Source organism: Neolamprologus multifasciatus, chromosome 19 (genome assembly GCF_963576455.1).
Source record: "Neolamprologus multifasciatus chromosome 19, fNeoMul1.2, whole genome shotgun sequence".
Taxonomy (NCBI): domain Eukaryota; kingdom Metazoa; phylum Chordata; class Actinopteri; order Cichliformes; family Cichlidae; genus Neolamprologus; species Neolamprologus multifasciatus.
Window position 1 is genome coordinate 9,855,188 of NC_140457.1, and position 21,481 is coordinate 9,876,668.

General features: G+C 41.5%; 3 protein-coding genes across 13 annotated transcripts in view; 1 reads left to right on the forward strand and 2 right to left on the reverse strand.

Moving 5' to 3' along the window:
* Positions 1-421: 421 nt before the first annotated feature.
* dmac2l (distal membrane arm assembly component 2 like) lies at positions 422-5,381 on the forward strand. Of its 2 annotated transcripts, XM_085142600.1 has the most exons (5): positions 422-548; positions 645-741; positions 2,452-2,660; positions 4,553-4,724; positions 4,842-5,381. In XM_085142600.1, exons 2-5 carry the CDS (start codon positions 647-649, stop codon positions 4,954-4,956), a joined length of 591 nt encoding a protein of 196 aa, XP_084998726.1. In that variant the 5' UTR covers positions 422-548; positions 645-646; the 3' UTR covers positions 4,957-5,381. The 2 variants fall into 2 exon arrangements, with proteins under 2 accessions (XP_084998726.1, XP_084998725.1); XM_085142599.1 differs by having other exon boundaries at positions 447-741.
* cdkl1 (cyclin dependent kinase like 1 (CDC2 related kinase)) lies at positions 5,175-15,442 on the reverse strand. Its single transcript, XM_085142598.1, has 10 exons — positions 14,653-15,442; positions 12,874-13,064; positions 11,828-11,949; positions 9,870-9,942; positions 9,440-9,530; positions 7,925-8,125; positions 7,709-7,791; positions 7,509-7,565; positions 7,252-7,413; positions 5,175-5,894 (listed from the first exon to the last, which is right to left on the reverse strand). The coding sequence occupies exons 2-10, from the start codon at positions 13,039-13,041 to the stop codon at positions 5,793-5,795; spliced, it is 1,059 nt and encodes a 352-aa protein (XP_084998724.1). The 5' UTR covers positions 13,042-13,064; positions 14,653-15,442; the 3' UTR covers positions 5,175-5,792.
* A 117-nt stretch (positions 15,443-15,559) lies between these two features.
* The window catches only part of map4k5 (mitogen-activated protein kinase kinase kinase kinase 5), a 31,065-nt gene continuing 25,143 nt past the window's right edge, over positions 15,560-21,481 (reverse strand). For all 10 annotated transcript variants that reach the window (XM_085142591.1, XM_085142590.1, XM_085142587.1 and 7 more), the window contains 7 exons: positions 21,256-21,359; positions 20,839-21,016; positions 20,576-20,644; positions 20,310-20,402; positions 19,812-19,882; positions 18,449-18,504; positions 15,560-16,594 (listed from right to left, as the gene is read on the reverse strand). In XM_085142591.1, coding sequence (XP_084998717.1) covers positions 16,507-16,594; positions 18,449-18,504; positions 19,812-19,882; positions 20,310-20,402; positions 20,576-20,644; positions 20,839-21,016; positions 21,256-21,359 — 659 coding nt within the window. In that variant the 3' untranslated portion in view covers positions 15,560-16,506. The remainder of the gene's footprint in view (positions 16,595-18,448; positions 18,505-19,811; positions 19,883-20,309; positions 20,403-20,575; positions 20,645-20,838; positions 21,017-21,255; positions 21,360-21,481) is intronic.

Genomic DNA, 21,481 nt, shown 5'->3' on the forward strand with positions numbered 1-21,481 from the left:
ACACCCCAACCACACCTCACCTCACAGTAAATGATCATTTCCATTTTAAGCATTTCCAAATAATCATTTCCCATTCTGTCAGTATAAATATACACAGTATACTGCCATCACTACAATATAGATGTTTTACACACTCCTTTTGTTGTTGACATTTACAGGCTGTGTGCAAAAGGCCACACTCTTCAAATTCATGCCAACTAATATTTTTACGTCCAGTAGATGTCCTACTAGAGCAAATGAAGCTTCAAGAAGCTTTGCGCTGGGGTGAACCAATTGGATGAAAAGCTTCAGTGCTTCATGAAGCTTCATCTGCCCATCACTAGCCAGGAGCGACTTTCCTTAGCTCCTAGTGTTCGTGTTTCCTCCTCTTGCTCCCGTACGTAGAGCCGCTAACGTTCCGCTCTGACGTAAGCGCGTCCAGCCAATTGGATACCGCGGTTTTTTATATTCGCGATAGGTCGTAAAGGTTAAAGGTTAGAGCTATGATGGCTGCGCTCTGAATGTAAACAGTAGTGTTTGTCAGTTGTTCTTTGCTTGTGGGAGGACAGGTGAGAGACGGGATTGTTTATGTGTCGCAATCCTGCGCTGTTTGTCAGTGAGAGCCAGCAGAGGAGATAACTCCCAGTGCGCTGTTTGGCTTTCAGATATGAGACTGTTGTCGCAGGCGGTGAAGTTTGCGGTGATTCACCCGGAGAGGAGCCGCAGACACTTCTGGGGCTGGCTCAATGCCGTTTTCAACAAGTGAGGCACCTTTTTATTAACTCACCTCCACCTTAAAAATACATCACTATACGAAAGTCTTGACCCATACTTTTCTTTTTCTGGACATTAGCTGCTTTTTCTCTCATTTTGAGCCCAGTCCTTGTACCTGACTATATTCAGAGACTTAACCCTGACCTATGAGTCAGACAAACATAAAACAGGCATCTAACTCAAGGAATGAACCAGCGTAGTGTCAACACATAACAAAAAACTCGGCAAACACCCCTTTAAATGTGTCTTTAGGCTACTAGCAGCCTGTAATTTGTTCCTGTAGCTGAATGTATGAAAAATGCTAAATATAATACAGTTTGACAGGCATAAAATAGGATTTTCACACCAACAAGATGATTTCCAAAGAGATATTAGCTTAAAACGTCTTATATCTCAGCGTGGTGTGTCATTAAAATTGGACATGTTGAGTACAAAATAACAAGTGAAAAGCCACTACAGCTTCTACAGCAGACAAACCTATCTGAAAGTGATGTCCTTAAGAAATATAAAAGAAAAAGAATCTAGGTAAGACTTGACACAGGACCTGAGAGATGCACCTGAATCTTCTGTTGATCCATCTAGTCTTCACTGAAGCCTCATCAGAAATAGCCTCAGTTGAAGGATGGCTATAAAGAAGCTGTTCTTAAGGAAGAAAAAAAAAAGCGTGATGTATGCTAAAATCATACAAGAACCTGACCAAAAATCAGTGACAACAGGTCTGATGGAGTGATTCATCAATATGTACAGAAGGGGTCAGAAGAAGGGTACAATAATGAGTGTCAACAGCCATCTGTAATGCACGGTGGAGGCTTTGTCATGGTTTGGAGCTGTGTTTCAGACAACGGTGTCGGGATCTTGTCAAAATTGATGGAATTATGAACACAGAAGAGCAAAAATCAGTTTTTGATCCACCGTGCAATACCATTTAGAAAGGATCTGACTGCCAATGGCTTCATCTTAAACACATTGTCCATCCAGTAAAAGCATAGCTGGGTAGAAATAGACACAATGGGTCAGCTACAGTATTATTGTTTTCCCTAAACAAAGAAAAGAAAGCCCACATTGAAACATATGAATTTATCTAAGATCATATAAACAAAGTCTAAACCAGGGGTAGGCGACTCCAGGCCTTGAGTGCCGGTGTCCTGCAGTTTTCAGATGTGTCCTTGATCCAACACAGCTGATTCAAATGGCTAAATTACCTCCTCAACATGTCTTGAAGTTCTCCAGGGGACTAGTAATGAACTAATCATTTGATTCAGGTGTGTTGACCCAGGGTGAGATCTAAAACCTGCAGGACACCGGCACTCGAGGCCTGGCGTTGCCTACCCCTGGTCTAAACAAACACTTAAACAGAAAAGCTATTTCTAGGCCTGTATTTATAAATTAATTTTCACTTTTGTTTCATTTACAGAGATTTTTGCTTGTTACTGTTTAGTAAAGATGAGGAATTACAGTCCAGTGTCGCTTAAAATAATTTTTTTCATGTTAAATAAACTGACAACATGTTTGTTTTTGTAAACCGTGGACGATTAGTTCAGGTTTTAACATTTGCCCTAGTGGGGAAGTTGTCAATAGGACTTTTGACTTTTGTCTCTTGACCCTTCTTCCCTTTCTGCACCCAACAAATGTGACCCGTCACATTTCATCACATATCAGCATGTGCAGTACTTTGACTGTTTGTCGATCTTCACTCAGGGTGGACTATGAAAGGATAAAAGCTGTGGGCCCAGACCGAGCAGCAGCAGAGTGGTTGCTGAGATGTGGTGCTAAAGTGCGCTTCCAGGGTTTTGATCGCTGGCATCTCGACTACAACGCATTGCCAACTGGGTCTCTGGGCAGATACAAGATCCAGGCGATTGACGCCACTGAATCCTGCATCATGTACAAAGGGTTTGACTACCTGGGTCAGTGTGGAGAACATCATGTTCTTGTTCTAGACTCATTGACGTCTTCACCTAATGATCGCAGATGTTGTCTCAGATATATTTAAGTGTACAGTCACACACCTGGTGAGGCTGTTATCTTGTTAATTAACAGAAAAATATGTTCACGGGGAGGAAAACATTGATGAATTAATATTGTGTTTAATGGCTGATCTCATATCACAGAAGAAAGAAAAAATCCATATTCTTAGATTCAGAGGGTTCATCCTCTGAACTTAAATATCTTTTGGATGCGTTTTGGATAAGTACTTTGTTAACCTCAGATATACATGCAGTTGTGGTCAGAAGTTTACATCCATGGACGTGAATCTCACAGTTATTTTGAGCTTTTAATGATTCCTTTGAACTGTGCAGATGTCATTAAAGATGTGCAGCATACACAAATGTACAAATTTGAATTTACTTCAAACTTTGGGTCAGAAGAATATATGCAGGCTCAAATATATACATACAGCCCCACTCATATTCTGTTAAATGTTCCTTAGCAGGTTATACCTAGACCAGACACTTTTCATAGTCAGCAACAAGCTTCTGGCATAATTTTGGATGTATATTTGACCACTGTTCTTGGAAGAATTGGCAGGGTTCCTTAAATTGTTTAGTTTCCTGGCATGGACACAGCTTTTAAACAGTCCACAAATTTTTGATAGGTCTGAACTCAAACCTGTCGAAAATTTGTGGACTTTGTTTAAAAGCTACTGGAAGGCCGTTGCAGGAGTTTAATATTAGCCAGCTTTATCCATTCCAAAATCAAGTTTGATGTATGTTTGGGATCACTGTGTCTAGTGGTTGATTTAAGGTTAAGTTGAATAATTTGGAAGTAATCTTAAGATATTCCATCCACTTTCCAGCTTAATGTCCAGAAAGCATTTAGCTTGTCCATGTTGGATGCTGCAATCAAGTATTGATTAATCCAATGAGTGCTGGTAAACAAATCCTTGTTGTAGTCGATCAGGATCACTAATGAGAAGTTAATAGGCCCTTTCAAGTTAAAAGACATTGTAGAACCTTCAGCGTACTTATTAAAAGATTTAGGGGAATGTGTATATATATATAGTTTTGAGTGTATACATCTTCAGCCCTGTATGGATTAGAAAAAAATCAAAAGCAAATTCAAATCTATGCACCCAGTTCTTGTTTTTTAAAGTGATTAAAATGTGTGCTGTGCAATCATTCCACCCTGGAAAAAGAACTGGTCAAAGAAATCATTAAATAAAACACCCAAATTTTACTTTTAAAAGAAAGTTATATATGTCTCGTATATAATACGACAAATTAAAAGCAATATTGCAACAAAACTATGTTACAAAACTGACAGACTGTGAACTTTAATAAGGAACGCTTTGATCAACAAGGACAGAACTCAGTATTCTGTACATCCAGCTTCATAATGATCTTGTTGACTTAATGATGGCACTGGGGAAACAGAACATAAGTCATTAGGACTTATGTTCTGTTAACATCAGTAAATCCAGATGTTGACATATGTTAACATAGGTTATTTCCCTTTGAACTCGCTTTGGATTAACATAGTAAAGAGTGTGTTTAAATTAAAAATTAAAGCCAAGTTCAGAAAGTGTAAATTTTGCATTAGCTTCGACCTCGACGGTTGACCTGAAAGCGATTCCCTTCCGTGGTGTTAACAAGAAAGGCGAGGGGAAAGTGCATCTCTCTTAGACTAATTATCTAAAAGTGACGCAAGTGTCCGGGATATTTTACACCAAGCAGGCACGCACGCTTTCTCTGACCTTGCTGGCTGCTGAACTCCAGTATATATATATTTAAAGGAGAGCATGCCTGAGTCCCTTTTCCTAAAGGTGCTGATGCCATTTTTTTAACGTTGATTTTTCTAGATGGTTTGAAACATTTGGAAGAAGTCAAGTTCAATAAGTGTATCTACATTGAAGATGCCTGTCTGGAGAGGCTGACCTCCATAGAGAACCTGCAGGAGAGCTTGTACATGATGGAGGTGGTGTCGTGTGGAAATGTGACTGATAAGGGTATTATCGCCCTGCACAAACTCAGGTCAGTGTTTATTGTTCGCTCCAAAGGAAACAAATTTAAAGTACCGCTTGTTTTAATGGTGCTTTTTTAAAAACAATCTTATAACGAATGAAGTAATTAGGCGATGCTTCCTCTCAGGAAACTGGAGTATCTGTTTCTCAGTGATCTTCCCGGAATCAAAGACAGACAGACAACAGTTGACAGGCTGCAAACTGCACTTCCACATCTGGAAATACAGCTGGACCTGGACTGATCGTGTGAATGGCACACAGCACAACATCCATTATTCTTAGGTTTTTAGGGTTTTTTGTCACGAGAAGGTGTGGCGTAATCATTCACAGAGTTGTCATTTTGTCAGTCCAACAAAGAGTCAAATGAAATCGCTGGTGACACTAGTTCACTGTGATATTTATTCAAAGTAACTCCATATGTGTGTACATAGAGAAAGCAATTGAAAAGGTTTATTTTAAGAGTAATTTACATCTTCTTTTTAGATTATTTTGGCATTCATCATTAAATATCTGAGGACAAACAGATGGCTGAAAACATCCTTAGCACCAATATTCCAGAGACGTTGAGTACAGTGTGACTGCTGCTAATAAATGTTCGTGAAAGTGGGATAAAGGATGTTTAATGTCTGTATTTACTCCTAATGTCAATAAATAAGATTTTCTGAAACGCTCACAAGCAGTTTAACTTCATGTCCTGCATTATAACTTACTAAAATAACAAACAAGTTGCTCTTATAAAGCCCGTCATTATATAAAAATACATTTGGCAAACCAGGCAAGGCAGTACATTGTAGTTTTTCCTTCAGTCTACTGTGCAGCTACGAGCGGAGCAGCTCACTGCTTCTTGTCTCTATACAAAATCAGCCTGAAACGACGGCGACATACATAAACCAACATGACCTGCTGGGAATAGTGCATAGACTGACATCAACGAGAGAGATACTAGAGACACCTCATGTGATACACCTCATAAAAAGTGGTTGGAGCTTCATTAAATGGGTTTAAAAAGTGCTACTGGAGTATGCGTCACGTTACTGAGCTCTTGGTGGTGGTTGGACTCGGATCAGGACCAGCGGGATTAGATGTTCGGTAGGTGATAGTTGAATTTGCGCAGGTTGTTGTAGTACCTCTTATTGTCCAGAGCTGGAAAGAAGCCGCTGCTGGTCAACTGTGGCAAATACTGTAGAGCACAAAAATCAGTAAAAACAAGTTTACAGGGGCATTTTTTAAAGATCGATGAGTTTTACATGAATCAAATGAATTATCTGTAGTTCCTCTGCATGAGATAGTTGGGATGTGTGTTGAAGATGTGGATTTCCTGCAGCTCGAGTGGTTTCTTTAAATACTTGTTGCAACTTGTTTCATTCATTCATTGCACTGTATGGTTGTTCCAGGTGTTCATTTATAAATGCTGTTTATGCACAGCTGTCTTAAGGTCCCAACACAGCATTTTGACCAAGCTGAGGTTTGGACTCTGACTGGGTCACTGCAGCAGTTTGATTCTTTTCTTTTTCAGAGAGTCTGTTGTGGATTTGCTGCCGTGATTATGATCATTGTCCTGTTGCATGACCGGTTTAACCAGTCGGACAGATGGCCTTGCATTTAATTCTAGAAAACTCCGGAAAACAGAGTTTACGGTTGACTCTATAGCTGTAAGGTTCTTCGAGTGCAAAACAAACCCAGATCTTCACTCCTCCACCACCGTGCTCGACACCGTGCTTATGGCCAAACAAAGTGGAACTTTGGTCTGATCTGTCCAAATGGTATTGTTCCAGAAATCTTGTCATCTGTTTAGTTGCCACGTTGGAAGCTGAAGCTGTGCTAACGTGTCCTTTTTAGAGAGAAGAGGCTTTCCTTCCAAACAAGCCACACTTGTTCAGTCTTTTTCACATTCAACATGCTAACTGAGATGTAGCTCTTGTTTTGTTTTTTAGTTTCTCTGAGCATTGCATGATTTGACCTTACGATGAATTTGCTGGGATGTCCACTTCTGGGAACATTTTGGTTTTGTGTTAACACACACCTGCATGCTGCAGTCCTGCAAACTGCCAAAAACCTCTGCTTTTATCGAGTCGGTGACCCTCGTTGATGATCATTAGATAAGTGCATTTTATTAGCAACACTTGACTGCTACTTACCCTCTATGATGGAGTATTAGGGACAAATTAAGAACAAAAATATTGATCATTTTGAGAATAAAGTTGAGTTGTGGCGATTGCAGATGTTCTTTCGGGACAAACTGCCATGTTATGTTTTGTAGTTCATCGATGTTGTATTTACCTAAATTTCAGATACGGGACCTGATTATCTTTTATTATATCTTGATATATAATAAGTAGTATAAATGGTATAAGTAGTCATCTATTAATAACGTATAAGAAGTGTTGTTGATTTGTAACTTTTAAGTGCTCGTTTTAATAATATGAGCCGATATAACCACTGACAATTCTGTATTCAAGTTAAAACACAACCAGTTTGGCACCAGTTATCCCAAATATGGTACGTCATCTTTATCATTGGAACGGAAGGCTGCTCACCCCGGGGGGAACGTGTCTGCGAGGTAAACGTGTCCTTTTGTTGCCGGAGCGGTCCTGCTGTCGAGATGTGCTCTCGTTTCTTTCTCTCAGGCTGTCGAAGTACGGATGCTGGAGGAGCTGCTCACAGGTCAGCCGCTCAGACGGGTCCATCCGCAGACAGCCCTGCACCATCATGTGTGGACAAAGCACCAGAATTTGTCAGTTTTGCAAAACAGCAACAGGAAGGACTGCAAACATTAAAATAAAAACAACTTCACCTTCATCAGGCTCAGAGTTTGATGTGAGAGGTTTGGATACTTTTGCTCCAAAGATTCCTGCAGAAACCGAAGAGCAAAAGGACTTTTTGGAAAGACAGTCACAAGTTTAGATATTTCTTTTTGTTCATTTATTATTTCAGTGAAATGATCTTTATTCAGCCTTTTCTGACTGAAATAAAGGAAGCAAAACTCATCGTCACCATCTGTTGTGGCTCTGGAATGGATACTCCACAGAAGAACTGGTTGTTGCTGAAGACCTGCTGGTGTCGAGGAATCAGATCTCCTGGAACATAATCACACAGCGAATAGCGAGTATAACGCATTAAACCTCACCGTTAAAATTAGGGGGAAAAATCGCTATAAGATATTGTTTCTCCGAAAATGTAAAGGCATTTTACTCAGGAGGCTGATCTTACCGAGGGTCTTTATGATCAGGTACAGCTGGTCCATGTCCGACTTCCCGGGCCACAGAGGCGTCCCCGAGAGGAGCTCAGCAAACAGGCAACCGATTGCCCACACGTCCACCGGGGGGCCATACTGAGTGTCTCCCACCAGCAGTTCGGGGGCGCGATACCAGCGGGTCGCGACGTAGTCGGTGTAGTAGTCACACGGACCAGCTGCCAAACACAGAAATGCACAACATCCAACATCATTTCAACTATCAGTGAAAACACGCATAGGTTCTGCAAAGACTCATTCAGTGAGTAATCCCGGAGTTGCAAACAACATTTAGCCGTTTTCCTGTAATTCAATAAAGCGAATGTTGTCAAAATTTAACCCAGAAAGAGACACGTGACAGTGAACTGAATATCTTAAGTTTGTTGTTGGGGATTTCTGTTAGTTTTCAGGAAATCATTTCTGAATGAGGGATTAAAACAAATATTAGTAACAAGTAACAACTCTTCTATGTGAATCTTTGCTGAAGCACTGAAACTATCCAGCAAGCACTTAACCTAAGTTTAGGGCAGACGTTCCCAAAGTGTGGGGCCCGCCCCCTAGGGGGGGCGCAGAGCCATTGCAGGGGGGGGCGCGGCATGAAAAGGGAAAAAAAAAAAACCCAAAACGCTTGGACACTGCTAGCACGGGCGCCCACACAAACGCAAAGCAGGAGATGAAGCATAGCTGAATATGTTTCCAAACCAACTTCATTCTAAGCCAAAGACTAGAAAATATGGTGAAGCAAATCTTCCCTTTGGTTTCACCTGCACAAGTGCCGAGGTCGGTCTCCCTGCAGGATTGGTTTTCCCTTTGTTGGGAGCAGCGCTGGGCTGTTTAAATCACGGACAAACAGTATCCCACATTCTTGATTTGTAGTTCACCAACACTTGTTGTAATGACTAACTACTCCTGACATTTTGGAGATGTTAGCTCTTTATACAGTAAAGTTACAGCGGGATACAAATAACATCAGGCTGATCCTGCCACGATTTGTTCCCCCGGTTCAAATCACGGACAAACGGCATCCTACAGTTATTTATGTTTTTGAACCCATTTTGCAGAGGGATTCGAAACGCCGTTTACGTGTGGATGAAACAGCTGCGTTTTCAAAAATACCCGTGTAGGTGTGGACGTAGCGTAAAAGACTTAGTAGTTTATTTTTTTACTACCTGTAATTTATTGCAGATTACTTGTATTTGCTTAATTGTTTAGTAAATGTTTGAGGTGTGAAATCAACCACAATGGAGCAAAATATGGGTGTGTGTGGTTGGAGGATGTGTTCGTGCGTGCGCGCGCGCGCGCGAGGGGGGGGGGGGGGGGGGGGGGGGGCGAACATTTTTCTTGTAAAACAAGGGGGGCCCAGCAAAAAAGGTTTGGGAACCACTGGTTTAGGGTAACATTCATTAAGTTGTAAATATGAATATGCACTTGTAATGGTAACAGTGACCACTAAGGGGCACTGTCAACACTGTTGCAGCTGCTGATAAACTTACTGAGTATCCTGGCAAAGCCAAAGTCGCAGAGTTTGATGACTTGATGCTTGGTGATGAGAATATTCTCCGGCTTGACGTCTCTGTGGATGCACTGCAGAGACAGTACAGTAGAGTTACACCACTCTATGAACTTAACCGCATGCTTTCTGATGGGAGTAGAAAGAGATTGTAGACTTCAAGCCACATTGTTATACGGGGGCCGTTCTAGCGTTTGTTGTGTCTTGGTGATACATTAACTGCTGGTCAGCCACGGGAAAGGAATTCTTGTAAAAAAAAAAAAAAAGAGCCATAAAGCAGAGTGTTTGTTGGGTGGTGGAGGAGGGGGGAGGCTAGTAAGGAATTGAAAAACAAAGCAGAGGGGAAGGTTTGACAACTGGGAAATACGCTACGTGAGGAGTCAGGTGGGAGAAGCGAGCGTGACGTCACTTACATTCTGTTTGTGGCAGAAGTTGACGGCCTGAAGCGTCTGCCAGGTTATACTTTTAACAAGATGCTCTGGGACGCTGTAGGACAAGGAGGAAATCAGTTAACTGATGGACAGAAACTTATTCGAGCTTGAAGGGTATTTGTTGATCTTGGAAAAGATTCTTAGAACAAAATGGGGTTTACTGGAAAATTTCCAAATACGTGATGACATTGTCAGAGACTGAGCTTGGAGCTTCACGCTTGACTGCCTTTCTTAATGTAAGGCCTTTTAATGGAGGGAACAAGCTTCCTGATACACTATCAACAAGCCCAAGTGATGCCAAAAAAACAGACATTAAGATTTCTGCCATGTTTACTAGATTTAGTATTTATATTGTTTATATTTTGTATCGTTATATTGTTTTGGGTCTGTGTTTTGCGGTGTTAATGATGAACGAAAATATAAAACCCCTGGTTTGGTAAAAAAAAAAAAAAAAAAGAGTCTGGGATCAGTAAAATCTGAAAGATGCATGCTCTGGGGGTCATCAATGTCTGTGCAAAACTTTCAGTGTGGTCCGTAAAGTCATTGATGAGGTGGAGTGTGAAGGTGGTAGACCAGGGGTGCCCAGTCCCAGTCCTTGAGAGCAACCGTCCTGCAGCTTTTAGATGCATCTCTACTCCAACACAGCGGAATCAAATGGTTTTATTACCTCTTCAGCATGCCACCAAGTTTGGCAAAGGCCTGATAACAAGCCATTCATTTGATTGAGGTGTGTCGGAACAAGGATGCATCTAAAAGCTGCAGGACATTAGCTCTTAAGGACTGGGATTGGGCACCCCAGTGGTAGACTGACCAGCAAACAGACATCCCTGGAGTGGTGCTGCTAAAGAGGCCAGTCATACAGTATATGGATAAAAGGCTACCTACACTTTACGCTTACGGGAGCTGCTGGGTCATGGAAACCCATGTCACGAAGCTCCCGGCACACAGCTTTTGTGCTGATGTTAATGTCACAGAAGGTTTGGAGCTTTGCAGTTAGTGAATAAGAAGAATGTTAGCATCCTTCATGCATTCAGCGACACTCCTCTGTAACTTTGCGTGATCTGACACTTTGCAGCCGAGTTGCTGTGGATTCCAAGCAAAGAAATTTCACAAACTGACTTGCTTTTTGTACTCGTTGAAGGTCAGTAAGACCATAATGTTGTGATTCGATAAAATAATGGTTTGTGAGACAGTTTTGGGAGGAATTCAGGGAGCTCTTTAGAACGACCCATTTTTTCACAAATGTCTGTAAATGCATACAATGGGACTTTAGTCCATATATCTGCAGAGCTTGGAATAGAAGTCGCGTAGCTCGTCACGGTTCATCTAGCAAAACACAAAAAAATACATTTGTTCTGTTTTCTGCTCTGTTTTGTTTCATTTCTAGTTTTCTTTTGCCCCTCTGTGGCTGAAGATGACAGTCAGTAAGGACCCAGCCATTTCTTTCTTGAGGCGCAATGTTCAACAACTGAGGCTTTGTTGGTCAAGGGGCCGCTATCTACCAGTGTTGCTGGGGAAATGGCTAATTCGAGCCTTGTGACTGGCGATTTATAACAATCTGAGCCCCTTTCTCTCTATTTGTTGTCTCTTCTTTTGAACCCGTCTGTGGCCTGAAGGCTATAGGCCAAGACTAGAGGAGGGCGGGGGGACTGGAGAGCCAAAACACTCCCTATAAAATGTGGCTCCCTTCCAGCAAAGCATTCTGGGAGGGCATCACTGTAAGCATACCACAGAAAGCCAGTCAGTCTCCCAGGAGATGAGCGTTGTGCCCATCAGAGCTGGACAAAGCGGCATACATGCTATATAAATGAAGTTTGGAGATAGCCGAAAGCCAGGTGTTTGCAATGCTGTTCTTTAAACATGTGCAGTTACAAAGCAACTACCAAGTAATTGCATGCATCCCTTTCTTTCAGGGAGGTTTTGTGGGGAGACACACCCACCCTCTGGGATGGCGGTCCAGCTCGTTAAGGACGGTGTGATCGCAGTACTCGAAGACCAGGTGAAGCTTCCGTTTGCGTCGAAACACTTCGATCAGATTCACCAGGTTGGAGTGTTTCAGTTGCTGCACAGACAGAAAACAGAAATCCCAAACAGACATTACAAGCAGAATCTGCTGCACAGAGGAGTGGCTCATCAGTCTCTGTCTGTATCTCGAACACACTAAACTGTTAAGAGAGGGTAATAAACATGCTGTTGCCCCTGACAACCTGTCCTATTTATGAGCTCCTGATGTCCAGCAGGCCTCCAGCGCTCCCACCCACTGCATGACTAATTAAACCACCAACAAACGCATCGGTACATCTTTGATAAATATGTACATCGTTAACAAAACACATGACTTGACCACAACTGAGCCTAAGCTTCCAATTTACAGCCTAAGAAACATATTCAACTCGTGCCAGAGGTTTTTTTAAAAGATAACTCAATGTTCACAGACATTTCACACGGCAACTGAAATACTGGAGTCAGCTCTGACCCTGCAGGGTTTTGCCTTCATTTGATTACAGCCCTCTAAACCTTTTCTCAAGTTTGCTGGTTTGAAAGCGAAGTGTTTCCCCTCTGTCTGCAGAATGAATTGCACCGTGTCCCTCCCGCTGGCGGCACAGGAGGAGGAACGCTTTACATTTCCTTGCATTAAAAACAAGATTTAAATCCTCTAAAGACTGAGTTAAAGTTTCAAAACAATAGTTTGGCTGAGAGTTATGATAAAAACTTGATTTGTTAAGTAAAAAAATGTGAATGTTTTACGCTTCCTGCTAATAATTTTATCCTGATGAGTTTTTTATTTGATAAATGTAACTTCATAAGTCATATATTTTGTTCTTAGTCACATAATTTTATATTGCAATTCTGCATTAAGAAAACCAGTTTTGTAAAGCAGACTTTAGCATTACATGCCTCTTTTATTCATTTATCATTTTGATGTTTTTCTCTCACAACTTCTGTACTAATTTGCAAGCTTCTGTCAGACAGGCTGCGTCTTTACCTTGAGCATCCTGATCTCCCTCAGTGCAATTTTTTTAATGATGGGATTATCCTCTGACTCGACAAACTTCTTGATGGCGACGATCTGGCCCGTGTCTTTGTTTCTGCACTTGAAGACGACTCCGTACGAGCCCTCTCCAATCTTCCCAATCTTCTCGTACTTCTCCATACTGAGGAGGAAGCAGTGCTCCTCTGAAAGGAGACAAAACAAAAACTTTACAAGCAGCAGTGGTTTTATGGGGAGGCACGGTCATCTCTGCAGCCTGAAAACAGACAAAGAGGAAAAGAAAGGAAGAAGGGGGCTTTACTTGATAATCTACTGCTTTTATGAATGGTTTACACAAGCCAAGCTGCAAAAATTAGCTTAAAAAAAACAAAGCAAAAAACATGTTTTTGCAGCAATAAAAAGTATGAGCAACTTTTGACCCGTCAAAAGCATGCCTGCATGCAAGCTCGTTTTACAGGGATTAAAATGTTAGGGTAACTTCCTAAATGGCCCTGCACAAAGAGGGAACGTTACACCCATCTCCCAGCAGTTAGATTGCGTAACAAAAACATTTGCAATGCAAAGTATATTCGGTCATTTCCCTGAGGGGGACACAAAGATAAGACTAATAACACGGTGAGAAACGGTCCGGAGGAGAAAATCAAAGTGCTGCACTGAAAAAAATGCATTTTAAAGGGGGAAATACCACCTCTGATTAAAATGATAACCTCTAAGTATAACACCTGATATTTAAAAGCTGTTATTATGGTCCAGATATCTGAATGAAACGTGACTCCTGAAGTAAGCAAACATAATTTAATATTTATGAGAAAAGAAATACAGAAATGTCCACTTTTGGAATGGCCACACATTATTACATCACTTGCTGACTTCATGTATACACACAAATTACATCTTAATTATTATCTTTTTGTGTGCATTCACATCCTGAGCCACAAATCGGGAGATTATCTTTAATTTATTTGCACCTCAGTCCTTCTGTGCAGCTCCGTGCAACCTACACAAATACTCTGCAGTGGATGGATGTAGTAGTGAGGGGCCTTTAGTGAGAATCACTTGCTTCTGAATGGGAATAAGATGATGACAGATATGATCAACTTCAGAAGAAAAAGGATGGCCACACTAGCTATATCTATCCTTGGACAGTAAGTTGATGTGGTGGAGGAGTGCAAGCACCTGGGAGTCCCATCATCAGACAGCAGACTGAACTAGAAGACCAACACAGAGGCTGTATTCAAGAAGGGTGTGAACAAGCTCCATTTCCTGAGGAAGATGAAGATCCTATTTATCAGTTGGTTGTAGCAAGCACAGCTACAACTGACTGAATAAACTCATCAAAAGAGGCTGGCTCTGTGATTGGCTGCAAACTGGAAGCACCTTTGAAGCTGTGGTGGAGAGCAAACCTCTATCGATCATGGATAACATGGATATTTTGATAGAGGCATCTGTCAGATAACATGATTATTATTATCAACTATTCGTCACTACTTCAACTGCTATAACAAAATAATTTCCCAAATAATGGATAAATACAGCACTTCCCATCTCATCTCTTTACACCTGCCTTCTGTAGTGCCTGGACACCTGTATTATTTATTAGAAACAAAAGAAAATTGCTAAATTGATGCCTGGAGAAGGTGTAACTATTTTTTTTTAAATACCCATGCTACTTTATTTTAACATGGAAATAAAGTGTTTCTTTAAAGCCCATGGACGGATAATCCTGACCATTAAAGTAGAATAACCCAAAATAAATCACATTTATAAACTTACTGTCCGTAAAATGCTCGCAGATGTTTCTTTAGGAGGAAATCCAAATTCAGGAGGACCCTCTTCTTCCTCCAAACAACATCAGCCTGCAAGGTAGACGATCACAGAACAACTACTCGTGCAGCTCCAGCGAGCTCCTGTTTTTAATCCGTAAAGGTGGTTAAATGAAACCTACATCCGGTCGCGCTTTTCAAAATAAAGCGAGCCAACTGTAACTGCATTTTTTTCATTTTTAATGCTATCACTTCTTTAACATTATCATAATTAATATCCCTTGACTGTGCTTCACTTGCACACCTGTTAAAAAATTAAGTATTAAAAGCTTTTTATTTTAAAACAAACTCAAATCTTTAACTCCTATTTTGATGAATCAGCTGCGTGTTTAATTCTGGAAGTAAGATCACCTGACTTCCGGTGCTGCCCACTGAATAAGTCTCCCTGAACAACAACTTAACACTTCTGCTTTTTTCCACCCTGGTGCCCATAGGAACCGCTGACTCCACCCCCACCTCCAGAGGAAAAGGGAAAGCAGGACTCCTGTGGATTATCACACCTGAGAGAGTTACCTTTGTCAGGCTGTTTACCTACAAACGTCATTATCGTCATGCCTGACTCGTTTCAGTCTAACAGGAGAGCTCAACCACTGACACATGGGAAACATTTTAGGGTTGTTTTCTCACACATCTGAGTCCATGTGTACCCGACCATCAAAAACCCTTAAACCACATCAGCCTGATATCATCCAGCACGTAACACTGAGCTGTAAATTTAGTCTGGTCTCACTGCGACCAATTAGCCCGGGGAGTCACATCAGAACGAAAAAAAGAAGAATAATGGAAACTAAAACTCACCATCACCTGCTCTCCCTAACAAGAGATTATCTCACGACACAAGAATAACCCACAGCTCGTTCTCATGTTAACAACAGCTTTTATTATAAAAACAGTACACATTAAGCAAAGGGAATGCAGAGATGTTAATAAAACCTAGCAGTCCCTCATTTTGTCTTTTTATTTTAAATAAAAATGTACAAAAGTGCTTACATGGTGCAAATAATGATAAGTAAAAGGTCTATAAAAGAGGGGGGTAAAGAAAAATAAAAACATGTACAGTATATCCAATTTCTAAAAAGAAAAAAAAAAAATGCAGCAGAGCAGGAGATGCAACTATATTACAGAGCAGTAAAAATAACCCAAAGCTGCTTAGGTAGTTAATTTTAACACAGCAGACCGCTCCGTCACCGTGTATAAATCCAACATACCCTCTTACGGAAGATGAGGTTAATAAATATTGCTTAAATAACCCACAGCACTTGTGAGTTTCTGTTTCAACTGATCTATTATTCTCACTACAGAGCTTGTAAAATCTCCTCTCAAGCCTACTAACATTTGCCACTGGCAGTAATTATGAGTGACAGACAATAACACAACAAATCTCCCATGGTTTCCTAATACAATCACAATTCTTGTGAATTTTAATGGCACTTTTGTAATAATACCTCTAGATAATTTGTTTGTAACTCAGTCCACAGTACAGGAAAGTGAGGAAAACGCTAAGTAATGATGATTATTCAAGCTTTTACTGCTTCTCCTCCTGCTCGTAACAGTCCTCGCATTGTTTGAGATGAAGGAGGCTACAGTTAACGTCTTGCTGGTGAAAGGCTACGTATGAATCCGAACTGACCAGGCTCCTCTTTTACTGACCTGCAGATCCCGTGATCAGTAACAAAAGCTCCCAAAAACGCTTTTAAACCGGACAATTCTCGTAACAGAAACGCAGGTCTAAGAGTGTCATTTTCTCCCAAAAGTGAGGCCTCTTATCCACTTTTCAAAGACCTGGCGAGTCACTGGCTGAGGATCAGTAACTGTTCTCGTGACCAGCTAAAATATAGAGGTTGCTCAGGGCCGTGGGGTTGTCGGTCGGTCGACTCTCCAAGACCACCACCCTGCAACAGAAACACAGGAACAGCAGTTTGTAAGAAAAACATAATATCCTGTTTCTTTACACAACAGTCATTTAATGCAAGGAAGCCATTTTTCCCCCACTCGCTTTGCTTTTACTGGAAATCCCTGCTGCTCTCTTGATTTTCCACTTCGATCACTTCCTCTCGTCTACACAGCTCTGACAACAACGTGTCTTCCCAGTAGTCACTTTTCCAAAAACCCCTGCAACATGATCCAGGTGTTTCAACTAAACCCTCATTCCCACATCATCTAAAATCCTGGAAGATTCTTCTTATCACTCGTTTTTCCCCACACATAATCTGATCAAAAAAAGGTCTAAAGCCCTGACTGGGAATCTATATAAAGCCTACAACGTAACCTACATAAGTGGTTGACGTTGCTAGCATTTATGCTAGTGCATTACGTGTTAATTACCACGTGGTTGTGTCCTGGTGTTTTATATGTGGTGTCAGTCATGATAGAAATAAAATGCAGGGACTTTTTCATATTCATGTTTGTTCCTGAAGTTCTACATTCCTTGACTTCCTGATGTCGTTTCAGGAATTTGCTGACATTTGTGAGTCCTTACTTTAATGCTATGATTATTATTTCTCATATTAAGGGAGTGACCGTTATTCTGTCACTAATAAATCAAAAACTGTGGCGAAGCAGCACAGGAGGAATTGATTGTGCTGATCAGGCAAATCACAATTACACTGACCTGAGATGGACATGAGATTATGCCGTAAGATTTCAGAAGGGTTATAGTGTAGCTAGACGTAGATTCCACACTGAAGCATTAATCTTATGTTACTGTATTTTTTTTAATTGATAAAAATGGGTAAAATTGATGTTTTTAGTGATGAAAATTATGCATATTTTATGTGTGTAACACTTCAAAGATCAGTTTGAAAAATGCAGAGAAACAATGAGAAGACAGCTGGTCGACTTCGTTCACCCACAGCTTTGATCAGATTATTGACAGTCTGATAAAAAAAAAAAGAAAAGAAAAAAGGCTGAACTGCACTGAAACTGACATTAGCGACGTGTAGCATAATGTTCGTGGTTTCAGTGTGCAGAGTCGTGCATGTTAAGTAATCAACAGTCAGATGACGGCCAGATCAGGACGGCAGTGGGTGCATCTTCAGATGCCATCGGCCTTGTGGCGGTGACAGCTGAGCGGAGAAGCTGTAGTCTATACTGTCCGTTCCATCAGATGAAATTACAGAGGCGCGGAGAGACACTCAAACCAGGCTGGCAGTGCCCAGGCGGCGGTGAATAAAACATGGCGGGCTGGGCAGCAGAGAGTGGCCTCGCTCTGGTGCCACAAGGCGGGGCGGCTCCATCAGGAGTCACCGCTGAACGAGAGGTGCTGCTGGGAGATCGTCCTCCAGTTTGAGCATGCTCTGTTTGACTGAGTCTAAAAATCACATCCTGCTTCATCTGCAGCTGAGAGCAGTCACCACAGAGAGCGCAATCGTAATTTACTACAGTGTTACCTAAAAGTAAATCAATAAGACGATTTGATGAGGGACAACCAAAGTAACACACTTGAAAGTAAATGTCTGAGTGCAGTGACAGATGAGAATTGTCTGCTCGAAACGTTATGGGTGAGGAGGTTGTTTGGTGGTTCCCAGGTAATGGAAAAACACACCTGAGGGATAATGGTCATAAACTAGCGGGACAGGTTTCATGGGAATTATGGGATGAATAAATAGCTATACCAAAAAATAATACCAAAAAACAAACAAAACAATTAATAATAGAACAGAGATGCTTAAAAGAGGAGGGAATGTAGGCTGTGGCTGTACTTCCTCTACTGATGACATATCTGAAGTGTAAGGATCTGTACCAACCTGTCAGATCCAAGGAGGCGGAAGACTCTGCTTGGATCAGAAATCTCCTGGGTCACCTTCAAAAGAAAGAACACACACACACTTTCATGTGACAACTGGCTGTATACAGAAGTACTGCTGGCAGTGAAGGTACACTGTAACGCAAGAATAACAAAGTATAAAGCTTCTTAAACTGCATGGGGACATACACGAAAGGCTCTGTGGTGTTACATCACACCTCTCTCATTTCACTATCATCAATTAAAAGATCTGCAGAATTCCCAAATTAGTCCATCTCCTGTGTTTAAATTTTGAATTCACAGACTTTTATAACAGACTATCTAATGTTTTTAACAAGCCCTCAGTGCCATCTCTGCTGTGTACCTATGAGCCTGGAGCTTACTGTTACCTCTACTCACGATATGTAGCCTGACACCACGCAGGGTAAAGGACAGGGGCCCCTTCAAAACACTCATATGCTGGCATGTCATGAAAACTTGTTGACAGATGTGAGACAGTGAGTGGGTGACACCTGCTAGGTGTAAGACCTTGGCCCTGGGAGAGATCTGATCTGTTTAAGTCTAAACGAGAACAAGGTCTCGGGTGTTCACAGATGCACCCACTGAGGCAAGCACGGATCACCAGACGCGCCCCCCCTCTGAATGCCTTCGCTTTTCACAGGAATCATAACAAGACAAAGGCTGAATTATTTAGCAGCTTCTCCCTGTTGTGTGACGGGTTTCGCTTATGATTGAGCATGAATTTTGCATGACTGCTGACATTTCAAAAATCCTTGTTATGGTCGATCTGTCAAGCTGGGCCGGGCACGGACTCGGGGCACAGACCTTCTGTTTCATTCGAGTGCTGCTGGACCATGTCTCACACAGCCAGCTTTCAAAAGGGCAGCCCTAAGGCCATATCAATTTTCATTTAAGCAGAATGCTTCACCTCTCTGCGATCTCTTGAACTTTTATTGTACCGCTGAGCGCATCTTGTGATCAGGTTAGCTTGGAATCCCTCCGTGGAAAGGTGGACAAATTCATTGCCTCGCTCTAACACAAAGACACGCTGTCTGCTCCACCTGAGGGCTAATCTCCTGGGATCACCTACAGCTTGTAGCCACACACATAAACAGACACTACGGGTCTTTGTTGACAGGAGAGAGAGGCGTTTGTTCATGTGTACAGCACACAAGCCTGTGTCAAGGATGTTAACACATACTGCATTCACAGTTTCCACTCTGGCACCTATTGAGGGACCATGAAAATGATCGTGAAATTTTAAATATCACGGTTCTTGTTAAGAGCACAAGAAAAAAAAAGAAAAAGAAAAAAGAGCAGGTTTTATTTTTCTCCCCAGGGTGATTACAATGACTATATTTTACCTCATTGGACTTGAAGCTCTTTCCTTGCATGCCATGTTTCCAAAAGGCCAGAACGCTGTCCTGAAGGCACACTGTTACAATACAGAGGAAACTGTGTGTTAGTGCACAAACAGGTCAAACATTACCCAAGACTAATCAAGCCTTTCAGCTTGATTAGGAGAAATACATTTACACAGCCCTTTTTACAACTTCAGTCTGAGCTTATAACTGGGGCGCTGCTTTACAGCTCACTCGGTTGGTTGGGTGACCCAAGTGCCGAGTGGGGTCCTGGCTTTGACTCTGCCCTGGACCATTTCCTGTGTGTCATTAATGGTTTCCTGTCTGTGCTCTACTGTCCCTGTCCAATAAAAATGTCCAAAAAAATTATTATAAATCTGTTTTGCACTGGAGTTTATAAGACACTTCCTTTAAAATTAAGAAATTTAATCTTTTACTAACAAGAAACATTTTCCAGAACCAAAACTTATTTTAAACACTAATGCCTTTCAGAAATCTTACCAACAGCTTCGATGCAGAAGTCAAAGCTGAGCTCAGAAGCCAGCTTCTTGTTGGATTTCAGTCTGCCCAGGAGATTAACGATCTTCACATTTTCTGGGGAGAGAAATATAATTATTGTTGTGCTGTATGTATATGTGTGTATTCTCCTCAGCGAGTGGGCCAATCTGAATGAAATCAGATCACGAATTTGAAAAAGTGCCGCAGGGATGCCGCTACTAGTAGTAATGCTGGTTGATACAGTTTGTGTACAGTGTACAGACACTTACGGTCCAAACACACCAACACTGTGTCTCTCTCCAGCTGGGTGACATGGATTGCGTCCACCTGCTGATTACCTGTGGGGAGAAAAGTGCTCAGTAACCGTCCTGCTCTCCAACTCTTTCTTCTATTACTTAGTTTATTTTGCAACATTACTGGATATGCCATTGCTCACTAATGCTACACATGCTTTTGGTTTTCTTCAATTTTTTTTATCCAAGCATCTTGAATTCTTCCACAATTGTTAAAACAAGGCACATGTTAGACTTACCTGGTCCAATCTCTGTGAACCACGATGAGCAGGAGTTGAGGTTGATAGTCTCAAAGCAGACCACCTGACTCGGCTCTGTGGCCTGGCTGATGGCAACACACACCAGAGGATACTCCTGCTCTGGAACCACCAGCATCTCAAACACCTTTAGCGGGCTGGGAAGAGGGAAGTCAAAGTGCTGCGCCAGGAAGAGAGAAGCAACATGTTATCTATGATCATTGGTGTTCTGCTGTTTAAAGTACAAGAGCATCAGTTTTATATAATTATGCTTATGGAGACTCTTTCACAATGAGCTGTGGAGCAAAGGAATAAAATCAAACTACATGCATGCAAGTTATGAAGCACAACCTTACTGGAAAAGCAGAGGCTTAATTAGAGATGTTCATGTTTCTGCTGTGAGAAAAATAACCAACTGACCTTGATGAGCATAAATCTCTGCATGGGCTCATACCACTGCAAAAGGACAATCCCAGACTGAAGCGCTCCACACAGGTACTTGTGGCCAGTATACGGGTTTCTCACTGTGGATCAGAACAAAAAGTCAGAAGAGCATACAAAACTAAAACTTTTTGGCAAAAAAAGGAGGCCATGATGCAACTTTTATACAGACATGGTTTAATATGCAGGGTTTAAAGGGGAAAAG